Source organism: Pseudopipra pipra, chromosome 28, assembly GCF_036250125.1.
Source record: "Pseudopipra pipra isolate bDixPip1 chromosome 28, bDixPip1.hap1, whole genome shotgun sequence".
Taxonomy (NCBI): Eukaryota; Metazoa; Chordata; class Aves; order Passeriformes; family Pipridae; genus Pseudopipra; species Pseudopipra pipra.
The window spans coordinates 1,793,716-1,806,684 of NC_087576.1; the positions used below are offsets into that span (position 1 = coordinate 1,793,716).

The 12,969-nt window shown below is 63.4% G+C and overlaps 2 protein-coding genes across 5 annotated transcripts; both read right to left on the bottom strand.

Annotated features, from left to right (window-relative positions):
- Window positions 1-2,533: 2,533 nt before the first annotated feature.
- On the bottom strand, window positions 2,534-6,922 carry REEP4 (receptor accessory protein 4). 4 transcript variants are annotated; one of them, XM_064637820.1, is made up of 8 exons: window positions 6,732-6,922; window positions 5,525-5,597; window positions 5,186-5,262; window positions 4,930-5,050; window positions 3,852-3,965; window positions 3,621-3,747; window positions 3,344-3,516; window positions 2,534-3,260 (listed from the first exon to the last, which is right to left on the bottom strand). In XM_064637820.1, exons 1-8 carry the CDS (start codon window positions 6,761-6,763, stop codon window positions 3,195-3,197), a joined length of 783 nt encoding a protein of 260 aa, XP_064493890.1. In that variant the 5' UTR covers window positions 6,764-6,922; the 3' UTR covers window positions 2,534-3,194. The 4 variants fall into 4 exon arrangements, with proteins under 4 accessions (XP_064493890.1, XP_064493893.1, XP_064493889.1 ...); XM_064637823.1 differs by lacking the exon at window positions 6,732-6,922 and adding an exon at window positions 6,550-6,658 and having other exon boundaries at window positions 3,067-3,260; XM_064637819.1 differs by lacking the exon at window positions 6,732-6,922 and adding an exon at window positions 5,976-6,607 and having other exon boundaries at window positions 3,067-3,260.
- A 1,529-nt stretch (window positions 6,923-8,451) lies between these two features.
- On the bottom strand, window positions 8,452-12,520 carry LGI3 (leucine rich repeat LGI family member 3). The gene is given in 9 exon segments (XM_064638099.1): window positions 8,452-9,741; window positions 9,744-10,163; window positions 10,254-10,418; window positions 10,492-10,661; window positions 10,849-10,920; window positions 11,004-11,075; window positions 11,185-11,256; window positions 11,341-11,412; window positions 12,109-12,520. Coding segments are annotated over 9 exon segments (1,653 nt in total). The 5' UTR covers window positions 12,324-12,520; the 3' UTR covers window positions 8,452-9,346.
- Window positions 12,521-12,969: the final 449 nt, after the last annotated feature.

A 12,969-nucleotide genomic window follows, 5' to 3' on the forward strand; every position in this document is an offset into this window, starting at 1 on the left:
TGGGGGTGGCACCCCAAGCACCCAGCGGCTCCCAGGGGAGGTCTGGAGGGTAAATCCCATTAATGAGTAATGAACCCACTTAACCTGACCCAGCAGCGCCGGGGGAGGGAGCAGGGCCAAGGTGACACCCCCGCAGTGCCCGGCCATGGCACCCCCGGGCACTGACCTTTGGCAGTGCCAAGGCACTGGATCATGAGGCTGCTGCCCTCCGGGAACGGGCAGCGCCGGTCCCGGGGTTGGCATCACGGTTCCCTGGAGCAGCAGCCGTGTCCCTGTCAGCTGGGAGAGGGAGCAGCCTCGGGTCACCCGGTCCCTGCCAGCTCCCAGGGATGCAGGCAGGGAGCCATTCACCCTCATCCTGGCACTCTCCCTTGTCCCTCTCCAGCTCTCCTGGAGCCCCTTTAGGCCCTGGAAGGGGCTCTCAGCTCTCCCTGGAGCCTTCTCTTCTCCAGGTGAACCCTCCAGCTCTCCCAGCCTGGTTCCAGAGCAGAGGGGCTCTGGAGCATCTCTGTGACCTCCTCTGAACTCACTCCAGCAGCTCCACATCCTTGTGATGTTGGAGACCCCCTGAGCTGCAGGCGGGGTCTCACCAGAGCAGAGCAGAGGGGGAGAATCCCCTCCCTGAACCTGCTGGGGATGCAGCCCAGGAGCACCCCTGGATTACGTGACCTCCTGCAACACCCCAGCCCCACTTCACCCCTCCCCAGTGGGCACGAACGGGGTGGGACAGGATGGGGGGTCCCCACAGCGGTGCCAGCCGGGGCTCAGCCTGGCACCCCCTCCCCGGAGGGGACTGTGGCAGCGGGCGAGCTCAGGTCAGGCGCTTAAACTGCTGTGCTGGGGCGGTGCCAGGCGAGCCGGGAGGGGATTAGGGCTCTGCTGACTGCAGCCTGGCACAGGCCCGTGCGCTGACACAGCTGGGATCAGCGCTGGCACCCGCGGGGGCTGCCTCGGCCCCGCCCGCCTCCCGTCCCCTCCTTGTGTTCCAGCCCCCGGGGAACACACGGAGCTGCCAAAGCAGGGCGGCCAAAACTCCCGGTTCCCTTCCCAGGAACACTCCTTGGGAGGTGGGGAAGGGGAGGGTGTCGTGCCTCGGTTTCCCCGAGCTGGGAATCACCGATCCCACCCCAGGGATGGAATGCTGGGGCTCCAACGCCGCTGCCACCCCCTCACTGCCCACCCTGGGGTCCCCCAAGCTGGGAGACACCCCCTCACCACCACCCCTTGACCCCCAGGTCGACCCAGCAGCCTCCCTGGGCTGTATCCTTGGAGGAACCGCGCTCCCTAAGCGGCTTTAGGGGGATTACAGGCAGCCCCCTGGCCCTTGCTGTCCCCACCCAGCCTTCCTTCTCCGCTGCTTTAAGTAATCGTCTCCCGGGCAGTTTTACGGGGCTAATCCAGCCACCTCCACCTAAGCTGCTCCAACACCCCTGCCTGCCCCGGGACGCCCCTCGGAGCCCGTCCTGGAGAGGCTCCAGCCCGGGACAGACGCTGTCCCTGCCCTGGGAAGACCCCCCTGAAAGCAGCCAAGGGCTAAAAATACAGGCTGACCCGAGGGGTGAGGGCAGGAGGGATTGGGAGCGAGGGGATTGGTGCCAGGGACAGGGCACCGGGGGACAGGCAGAGGCCCGGGGGCAGGGGAGGCCACGCGAGTCACCTTGTGCCACCCTGCCCGACCCACTCGTGCCCACCCAAGCAGGGAAAACCCCCCCCGGGAAGGGGTTGGGACCCCCCGGGTGGGATGTGGGAGCGCCGGCAGGGAGGTGGAGGAGGGGTGGGCAAGGCCGTGGGGACAATCCCGGAGGGATGGATGTCAGGCTGGGGACATGGGGACACCCGGCAGGGTCAGGGCTGCTGCTGCCACGCCGTGGGGGACGCGGCTACTGCAGGATCCCGGCAGCCCAGCACCCACCCCCGGCTTCCTGGGAAGTTTGGGGATGTGACCTGGGGGTCTCGGGGTCCTCAAGCGGGTGGGAAAAGACTCCGGGTGGATCCCGGAGGATAAATCGTCCTCCAAGAGAGAAAAATCATCTCAGGAAGCTTCCCTGGAGGAGTCTGGGGCTGCCAGCTGGGATCCTGGAAGCTGAAATATGGGTGAAAAGACCCTGGGAGGTGTCCTGGAAGGAACCTTGGATGGATCCCAAAGGATACAGCCTCCTCCAAAAGACAGAAAATCATCGTGGGCAGCTTCCTTGGAGGAGTCTGAGGATGCTGCCCAGGATCCTGGAACCTGAGACGTGGGTGAAAAGACCTTGGGAGATGCCCTGGAAGGAATCTCAGACTGATCCTGGAGGATCAATCCTCCAAAGGAAAAACAATCTCAGGAAGCTTCCCTGGAAGAGTCTGGGGCTGCTATGGGGATCCCACGTGCCTAAAGCAGAGGAGTAAAACCCCAGGAGGAATCTTGGATGGATCCCAGAGGATACAGCTCCCTCCAAAAGGGGAAAAAAAATCACCCCTGCACCCCCAGTGCTGCTCTGTCCCACCAGGCACTGCACCCCCCTGGGGAGGGGACAATTCCTGGCTCCAAAAATCTGACACAGCATTTATTTATTTATTTATTTTCCATGTACAAAACCCCCTATTTTGGGGGGGAGAGGGGAATGTTAAAAGCCTGGGAATGAGGTGCCCAGCAGGGCCACAGTGAGGCACCAGCCCCCACCCCACCAGGTTCAAGTGTGGGGGTGTCAGTCTGTGTCTGGGGTGGGGGGGAGCCCAAAAGTCTTTGGCTTCGGGGGGACAAGGCACATCCCATCCCATCCCATCCCATCCCTGGCTGCTGGGATGGGATGGGAATGTGGGGAACAAGGCACTGTGGCAGGAGGGGGGGGACCCCAGAGTGTGTGTAGTGTTTATGGGGTGGCAGAAAAGGAGGAGGGGGCCAGACCCCATGAGGGGGGAGGCGCCGGCGCCGAGCTGGGGGGGTCTGGGAGGGGGCACTGGGAGCAGCAGAGTGGGGGGACAGCGAGGTGGTGCCCCCTCCCCGAGGCACCACAGAGGTCACAGAAGGCATTTACAGTGTCAGGCAGGGGAAACCCCCACTCCAAGGATGCAGGAAACCCCCCCCAAGGATACAGGACCCTCCCCCCCCAGGGAATGCAGGAATGGGGTCTCCTGACCCCACAGCAGCAAACTCGTGTAAAGGCTCCTGGCAGGGGTTTCCCGGGATCTTTGGCAGAGGTTTCCCGGGATTTTTAGCTGTCCTGCTCCGAGGGGGCCGTTTTCCTCCTGATCCGGCTGCGCAGGAGCCGGGAAGAGCCCTGGGCAGGGGCAGAGATGGGGTCAGGACCCCCCTGGCCCCAACCCCCGACCCCAACCACGGCCTGTCCCCCTCCCACGGTACCTCTTTTGCCGGGGTCTTCCTCAGGGAGCGCAGGCTCTGGCTGCGGGACAGGGGCTTGGGATCCCGGCGTGGGGAAGGCTGTGGGGTCACCCCCGAGTCCGACCACAGCTCCTCCTCATCATCATCCTCCGTGTCGCTCTCGTAGCGCCGGGCGGGCAGAGCCGCGCCACAGCCTGGGACAAAGGGGACACCACAGCTGCTGGCTGGCACGGCACAGCCCCCGGGGGATTTGTTGAGCCCCCCTACATTGCCCTGAGCCCCCCCTGCCCCAGCTCACCCAGCCGGCGGCCGTCCTGCTCCTCCAGGTACAGGGGGTCCGGGAAGGGCGCGGGGCCCTGGGCGGGGATGCAGCGCAGGTCCTGCATGCTGAAACTGCGCAGCCGCCCGGCCAGGGCGCCCTGGCTCTGGGTTTGGGGGGGCACAGAGGGCAGGGTGTGAGCCACATGGCGAAAACCCCTCCGTCTGCAGCACAGCCCCCTCCCCGGAGGGCCCTGCCCGGTGCCGGTACCTTGGTGGCCGCCTGGACGGCGGCGGTGGCCGCCAGGTTGAGGCCCCTCTTGCCGAAGTGCAGCATCGTCTCGTAGCCACGTTCCCGGGTCCGGACCAGGAAGGTGTCGATGTCCTGCCGAGACAACCGTGGTGGTGCTGGGGGTGCACAGGGCCACGTCCCGGGGCATTGTCATATCCTGGGGCATTGCCACGTTCCAGGGCACCACCATGTCCCAGGGCACCACCATGTCCCAGGGCATCACTGTGTGCCCAGGGCATCACTGTGTGCCCAGGGCACCACCACGTCCCAGGGCATCACCGTGTGCCCAGGCATTGTCACCTCCCTGGGTAATGCCAAGTCCCTCGGCATCATCGTGTCCTGGGGGATTGTCACCTCCCAAGACATCACCATGTTCCTGGGGCATTACCACCTCCCAGGGCATCACCGTGTCCCTATGGGGCATCGCCACCTCCCAGAACCACGTCCCTGGGCATCATCACCTCCTGGGGCATTGTCACCTCCCTGCATCATCCCCGTGTCCCTGGGCATTGCCACCTCCCAGGACATTACCAGATTCCTAGTATTGTCACCTCCCAGGGACATCACCACCTCCCTGGGCATCATCACCTCCTGGGGCATCGCCACATCCCTGAGTATTGTCACCTCCCTGGGCAATGCTGTGTCCCTGGGACATTGCCACGTTCTGGGGCATTGTCACTTCCCAAGGCATCATCACATTCCTGGGCATTGTCACCTTCCAGGCCAATGCCACTTTCCCAGGGCATCACCATGTCCCCGGGCATTGCCACCTCCCAGGGCATCACCATGTCCCTGGGCACTGTCAGGTCCTGGAGCACTGCCATGTTCCTTGGCCTCATCGTGTCCCTGGGCATCATCACGTCCTGAGGCACTGCCACCTCCCAGGGCATCCTCATGTCCTGGGGTATTGTCACCTCCCAGGGCATTGTCACTTCCCAGGGCATCACAACCTCCCAGGGCATTGCCACCTCGCTGGGGCACTGCCAGCCCAGCTCAGGGGGCTGACCCTGCCCAGGAAGGGCACAGGGGACCCCCCCAAAATGCCAGGAGGCCTCACCTTCTCCTTGCGGGCCAGCGTGGGGTGCACGAAGCGGCGGTAGAGCAGGCTGGCCCCCCGCGTGTACGGGGACAGCAGCCAGAGCACAAAGGCCATCTTCACCTCGTAGTAGAACGGGAACCTGGGGCACAGGGGGACACTGTGGGCATGTCCTGCTCCCCCCAAACGCCAGCCCTGGAGATCCCACATCGGATCCACCCAGGGATGGGGAGGGGGGGCCCTTCCTTGCACCCCTCAGGGCCCCTCCCCAGCTCACCAGGAGATGAGGAGGTCGGTGAAGGTCTCCGTGGCCATGAAGAGCGCAAAGACGATCCAGTACATCATCCAGCGGACCTGTGGGAGCAGGGAGCACGGCAGTGGGGGCTGGAGCCTGGGAAAAGGGGGCTGGAGACTGGGAAAGGGGGACTGGAGACTGGGCAAGGGGGACTGGAGACTGGGCAAGGGGGACTGGAGTCCAGAGAAAGAGGGGGGCTGGAGCTCAGGAAGGGCCCAGGGAAAGGAGGGGCTGGAGCCCATCAGTGGGGACTGGAGCCAGGGAAAGGCAGAGACTGGAGCCCGGGAAGCAGGGCTGGAGCCTGGATAAGGGGCTACTCACGTATTCCCGGATGTTTTTGGCCTTCACAGCCTTGTAGGACGCGTAGGCCGGGTAGAGCATCCCAAAAACCAGCCTGTAACGCAGAGGGGGGGTGAGGCAGCCCGGCCAGCCCGCGTAGAGCAGCAGGAACAGGGACCAGCAGAGCCGGCGGCCCCAAAGCCAAAGCCGGGCTTTGAGCCCCCCCAGCACCGCCCCCACCCCGGAGCCGCCGGGAAAAGGGTCGGGAAGAGGGTCGGAGCCACCCGGGAGCCGCCGTGGGGAGCCGGCCATGAGCACCGAGTCACTCCCACGCCCACGGGGACTGGCTGGACCTGTCGGGGCGGTGGCAGGAGGAGGTGGCAGGGCACGGGCTCAGTCCCCGCCGGTGCCAACCCCCATCCCGGGGGTGCCACCCCCAAAACACCCACCTCGTGTGCCGGGCACAGCCGGGCACCCCGACACCCTCCTGTACCTGGGGAGGGGGAGCTGGGGGCACCCACGGCTCCCTGCTGCCCCACGGGGGGCTCCCCCGGCACGGGGGGCCACTGGGCACCCAGCCCAGCTGGCCACGGCGGGGGAGACAGGGGAGTGAACAGGGCTGGGGGGGGGGTCAGGGCTGGGGGGGGGACCCTCCCGGTGATGCAGGGCCCCCCCAGTTGATGCAGGGACCATCCTGGGTGATGTGGAGACCCTACGAGCAGGGACCCCCTCCAGGCGATGTGAGGACCCTTAGCAGGGACCCCTTTAGATGATGCAGGGACTCTATGCAGGGACCCCCCCCCAGCTGATGCAGGGACCCCTCCCAGGCAATGCAGGGGACCCCCTCTGAGCAAGAACCCCCTCCAAGGCGATGTGGGGACCCTCTGAGCACGCCCCCCTCCTCCAGGGCGATGCAGGGACCCCTCCGGGGCAATACAGGGGACCCTCCCAATTATTGATGCAGGGGACCCCAGGCCGAGCTCGCCCCCCAGGACGGGCAGGAAGGGTCGGCAGCAGCTCAGGGACGCATTTTCAGGGGTGGGGGGTGGCGGTAGGGGGCTGGTTACCCCCATAGAAGCGATTTGGGACCGCCCCCCCCCAAACCCCGCCTGGGGCCGCTCCGTTAAGTCCCCGCTGCGGGACCGGCACGGGGACCTCCCGTTAACCGAACAGCCGGCGGGGGGACAGCGGAGCGGGGGCTCCCCCACCCCGCGCCCCTCCCCATCACACCCCCCCGGACCCCACTCACTCGATCACCCGGCTGAGGATCCAGGACACCATGGTGCGGGCGGGGCCGGAGCCTCGGGCGGTGCCGGGAGGGAGGGTGGGAGCTGTGCCCGCCCTGGGGGCCCCCCAAAAGCTCCCCCCAAAACCCCTCCCGAGGAAACGGATCCCAAAAGTTGAAAGTTGGAGGCACCGACCCGCGCAGCCGCCGTGCGGGCCCCACCTCCCGCTCTTAAAGGGGCAACGCTGTTAAAAGGGCAACGCGTCTTAAAAGGGCGACGCTTCTTAAAAGGGCAACAGCGGTTCTTAAAAATGTCGCTGTGGTTCCCGGAGCTTTGATAGATCGTATTTTTATATTTAAAAACTCCTCTAATACGTGAAATATTAATGTACGATATACAATATATCCATGTTAAAACGTATTTTTAATATATAATGTTTTAAGTTCATATAATAATTCATATGTATATTACTTTTTATTTATATATTTCTTATTTTTATTACCTTTACTTTTAATTTACTTATTATAATTTTATCTATAAAGAATTTCTATATTAATATATAATATTTTTAATTCTATATATCTATATTAATAAATAATATTTTATATAAAATATCAATATCTTTATATTTATCAAAATATATTTAATTAAATATTACGTATTCCTATTTGAAATTCATATATTATATATTTCCTTTTTATATACAATAATACATTACTCCTAATATAGTAAACATAATGTATTAATATACGAGATATTATATAAAATATGTAGTAAACATTCCCTCACATAAAAATATCCAAACATCGCTTTTAAATATTAAATCTTAATCTACTAATTAACATAATAATATTAAAGGTATATTTTAAAAAATAATATGAAAATTAAGTTTTTTAAGCAGTAAACAGGTAGAGAAGGAGGGAGGTAAAGCCCCTTTGTGCGTTGCTGAGGAATTCTTTTGGGGTTTGGAGGGGGTGTGATGCTTTTTGTGACGCTCGAAGCAGGTAGAGAAAGGGGACAAAGCCCCTTGGAGTGGTGACGAGGGTTTCTTTTCTCTCTTCCTTTCTCTCGGGTGTGCTGCTGAACCAGGGCCAGGGCTCTGCAGAGCCCTGCAAGATGCTCCAGGGAAAACAGAACCCGCTGGAATCTCCTCTCTGGGCCACCTTCCCCTTGGCTCTGCAGCCCCCGGAGTGTTCCAGGGCTTCCCAAATCCCCCCTCCCGGTCAGGGACGGTGCCGAGGTGCCAGAACCCCCCTGCAGTGCTCGCTGGGCTTTGAAATCCTCCCTTTCCCTGGAGGGAAACTGAGGCAGGGAACTGTGGAAGTGCCCTGGGAGCCGCCAGGTTCGGGCTCTGCAGCCACCCAGATCCAATCCTGCTTCCCAAATCCATCCGTGCCCCGGGGGGGGCCTCGTTGGCTCGAGAGGATCTTTATTTGTGAGCCTAATTGGTGGCTTTTCACATGCAAATTCACACCCCTGGGAAACGGGGAAAAGCTCCCCTGGAAAACCAGTTGGGTGGAGACTCCCCTCCCCTGGGGAAACACCTCCTGCTTCCCACCCCCACCGCGGGCCAAGGTTTCTGCTGGAAAAAAACCACCAGGCAAGCCACGTGAGGGGCCTGGAGCACCCTAAAATGAGGGATTCGCCCTTCCTGGAGCTGTGGGATGCTGGGTGGGGCAGGGCTGGAAGGAGCAGGAGTGTCTGGGAGGACACGTGGAAGCTGTTGGCAGACACAGGCAGGGCTGGGGGTCACAGTGTGTTTATTGGGGGGTGTTTTGGTGGGCACAGACACCTCGGGTACCCGCCTGGCAGCGGGGCCATGGGCACAGGGAGCTGCTGGATGTGCACGGAGGGGGATGGGAGGCAGCCCTGCTGCTGCCTCGGGGCATCCCATCGGCATCCACCTCAGAGCATCCTGCCGGCCTGGGGCATCCCATTGTCCTCAGGGCATCCCATTGTCCTCTGGGCATCCCATCTGCATCCAACTTGGAGCATCCCATCATCCTTGGAGCATCTCAGTGGCTTAGAGCATCCCATTGTCCTCAGGGCATCCCATCCCATTGTCCTCAGGGCATCCCATCCACGTCCACCTCCTGGACGTGGAGCATCCTCCTGGCCTCGGAGCATCCTCCTGGCCTCGGAGCACCGTGTCATCCTCGGAATCCCACCTTCATCCACCTCAGAGCATCCCGTTGTCCTCATGGCATCCCGATCCCACCCCACACACCTCAGCCATCCCATCCACTCCGGAGCACCTCGTCAGCCTGGGAACACCCCAAATTCCCGGGAGCTCCCCACCCTTCCCGTACAAATCCCCCCACTCTGTGCCCCCCTCAGCCCATCACCCGAGCGGGCAGAGACCCCTCAGCCCCCTTAGCCCCCCGGGGGTGTGAGGGCTGTCCCACCCACCCTCCTTCCCTGCATCCCAGGGGATGGCTGCACACGGAGAAACCGGGAGCACTGAGGGGAGGGGGAAACTGAGGCACTGTGGGTCTGGGGGCTGCCCTGGGGGTGGGTGACACCAGAGGGGCCGGGATTGGGGCTGGGAGCGGGCTGTGACCGTGGGTCAGGGCACGGCGGGCACATGCATGTCCTCGGGCAGGACGTGGCGTCCCTCTGGGGGGGCTCCCACCCCGGGCTAGAGGCTGAGGTTCACCACCTCGTGCCGGTACACCAGCGTGTTGGCCTTGAAGCTGGGGGCCAGCAGGAGCTGCACGTCGGAGGCCGGCACATAGCGGAACGCCCGCGGCGCCTGCACCGACAGCTCCTGGAACTTGGCGAACTTCTGCTTCTCCTCCTCCCACAGGTACACGTGGGTGAAGGAGAAGTCGCTGCCCAGCGCCAGGTACTGCCACTGCCCCACGGCGAAGGGCTGCATCACCATGGAGCCGCGGGACGGCAGCGTCTGCACCTCCACGAAGCGCTGCCCTTCCCAGCGCACCACCTTGGAGTCGCCGATGTAGCGGCTGAGGCAGAGGAACTGGTCCCGCTTGGACCTGAAGTGCTTCACCATCTGCACGTCCAGCATCTCCCCACCTCCCCCTGCGCCACGAACTGCTTCTGCGCCCGGCTCCACTGGTAGATCACGGGCGCCTGGGAGCTGCTGGAGATGATCAGCCGGGGTTTGCCGTCGTTCTCCACGTACTCCACGTCGGTGTCGCGGTGCCAGGCGTGCAGCGCTTGCTGGGAGTAGAAGCCGTTCTGGTTGAGGCGGTAGAGGCTGGTGGAGCCTGCCTTGGAGCTGTCGGCGATGACGAAGTACCAGTCCCCCTCGATCTGGAAGGCCTCGATGTCGTTGGGCTTGCGGACCTTCTGGCTGTCGATGTCCTGGATCTTGATGAACTTGTCCACGGCCGTGTCCCAGCGGTAGATGTAGGAGCCGCCGAAGAGCTGGGCCACCACCACGTAGAGCTGGTCCTGCGCCACGATGGGCTTGCAGTGCACCGCCGAGTGAGCTGCCGGCGGGACCGCGGCACGTCAGGGCTCTGCCCTCCCCGGGTCACCCCAAATGAGGGTCCCAACAGCCCCCCCGCCCGCTGCCTCACCGGGGATGCGGTCGAAGTCGCGGAGCTTGCGCTCCACGTAGTCCCACTTGAGGATGGAGCAGCTGCTGGCACTGGGCTGTGCCAGGGCCACGTACAGGTCGCTGTCGTAGGTGAAGGGCTCAGCTGACACCGCCTGGAAGGGCAGGACCTGGTGCATCACGAAATCTGGGGAGGGGAGAGGTGGCAGTGAGGGTCCGGGTACCCAGGAGTGGGGTGACGGGTGACAGTGATCCCTTGCCTGTGGTGATGCACTGGAAGTCACTGAGTGCCAGATCCCGGATCCGCTGCCCCTCGAACTGCCCGGGGCTGCTGCAGAAGATGGCAGGGACCGTGGTGTTGGTTCTCTCCAGCCACTCCACCAGCCACTTGATCTTGCAGTCGCAGACCAGCGTGTTGCCACGGAGGTCCCTGCCAAGGATGGCACTGAGTCACCCCCAGCACCCACCAGGATGTCACCCAGTCACCCTCTCCCCAGCCCGGTGCCCCAGGGATCCCTGCCAGGCCCCAGCACACAGGGTCCTCCTCCCAAGCCCTGGGATGTCACCCTCTCCCCAGCCCGGTGTCCCGGGTGTTCCCGGTGCCGTGGCAGCCTCACAGGTCACTCAGGATGTCCAGCGGCTTGAAGAGGTCCCGGGGCAGGGTCTGCAGGTTGTTGTTGGCCAAGGACCTGCGAGACAAGAAGGGTCATGGGGACACATCTCTGGCAAAGCCACCCCCACCATGTCCCCTGCAGGACCCCCACGTGCTCACAGGTGTGTCAGGGACTTGAGCCCACGGAAAGTGCCCTTGGAGAGCGCCTGGATGTCGTTGTTCTCGATGAACCTGTGGCAGGAGGAGACATTGGCACGGCCGCCCCGAGGACCCCCTGGCCCTCCCTGTGCCCTCCCCGGGGCTGTCCCTGTCCCCGTGTCCCCATCCCTGCCCCACACACAGGTACTGCAGGTGCGAGAGCCCGGCGAAGGCGTTGTCCCCGATCAGCGAGAACTTGTTGGAGTTGAGGAGGCTGCAAAGAGAGAGGGGGGAGGTGTCAGCACTGGGTGGGCACCGGGGGCACCGGGATGCCTGGCTGTGGGAGCGGGGGACGTACAGGAACTGCAGGGAAGGGATGTGGGCAAAGGCTGCCTCCCGGATCTCCGTGAAGGCTGCGTTCACCATCGTCCTGCCGGAGAGACCGAGCTTCAGGAGAGGGGACAGCAGCAGTGCTGAGTGCCACTCACCCGCTGAGTGCCACCACAGCCCCCTCAGCAGGGGGAGAGGGACCCCAGCAGCCATTCTGCCTGTTGAGGGGGGGCACAGAGGGGCTGAGGCGCTGGGGGCTGGCACCCACCCCACGCTGCCCACGCCCTGCGGCAGCCCCTGGCCCGAGGCCATGTGCACAGAAACGGGTGTAAACACACACATGCATGTGCACACACATGCACACACATGTACACACATGTACACACATGTACACACACACGTCTCTGCCACACACACCCATAGCAGGCTCCAGGGAACCACTATATCCTCAGGGACCCCGGTGAGGACCCCCCCAGCCATGGTCCCCAAGGTCACAGCCGTGTCCCCTCGGGGCTCCTGCCGCCAAGGTCACGCTGTGGACAGGCTGCAGCCCTGCTCTGTCTGTCACTGATGGATGGCTGCCATGGTGTGCCACCACCGCAGGACACCGGGACCAGTCTCGGGCTGTCTCCAGCCTGATACTCCCCCACAGCCCCCCCGTACTGCCCAGACCCCACCCTGCCCTCGTTTGCCCCCTGATGTGGCACAGAGGGGCTGTCCCTGCCCCCCCCAGGGCAGCCAGCAGCCCCTGGGACATGACCCGCTCCCTGTCCCCATCCCCATCCCAGGGACTCACAGCGAGATGACCTCGGGGGGCAGGTTCTTGGGCACAGCCTTGGAATCCACGCAAAAAGCCGTGTCCCGGGTGCAGGAGCAGGTCGGGGGGCAAGGAGGGGGCCGGGGGGGCCGCCGCCCCTCCGCCGGCAGCCAGAGCCAGGCCGCGGCGAGGAGGAGGAGGAGGAGAGCAGGGAGCCGGTCCCTCAGCATCCCTCTCCCGCGCCGCAGCTCCATCACGCCCCGGCCTTATCCCTGTTTGATCCCGGGAGCTGTTCCCAATCCTGCTGTGCCCGGGAGCTGTGGAAAAGCCTTTTCCTCTCCTTTTTCCCCCGGAGACGTCAGTGTGGAGGAGCAGCGATGGTGTCAGCAGAGGCTGCCGGCGCCTGACCCGCGGCTCTGCAGCACACCATGCTCCTGTGCTGCGGGGAGGAGGGAGGGAAGGAGGGAGAGAGGGAGGGAGAGAGGGAGGGATGCGGCTGAGTGGCAGCACCAGCATCCCCGGGCGCGCGTGGCCGCGTGTCCTCACCAGCGAGCAAACGCGGGGTTCCACGCTGGGGAGAGGGGGAGGCGGCCACTGGGGGCCCTCGGGGTGCACAGGAGCGGGGGACAGAGGGACACCCGCAGGGGTGGGTGGCACCGCGGGGGCTCTCCCGGCTCGGCACCGCAGCGCTGCCCGCGCCAGCTCCCTGCCCGCTCTGGCGCACTGGGCACCCATCCACTGGGCACCCATCCACCCCGCCCCAGGCGCCCGCCCGTCCCGTCCCAGGCACCCGTCTCTCCCATCCCGGGTGTCCATCTGTCCTGTCCCTGGCACGGCGCCGATGGGAACAATGAGCCCAGCCAGCTCCTCGCCCTCCCCCCGGGGGGGACACCCGCAGCT

Coding starts and splice junctions, on each gene's coding strand:
- REEP4 (XM_064637819.1), bottom strand. CDS start 6,175: ATGGTCCCTGCATCAACTGGGGGGGCCCTGCATCACCGGGAGGGTCCC. Junction 3,966..4,929: donor CGCTGGCCCGCAAGGAGAAG/GTGAGGCCTCCT, acceptor TTGTCTCGGCAG/GACATCGACACCTTCCTGGT. Junction 3,748..3,851: donor CCGTCCAGGCGGCCACCAAG/GTACCGGCACCG, acceptor CCCCAAACCCAG/AGCCAGGGCGCCCTGGCCGG.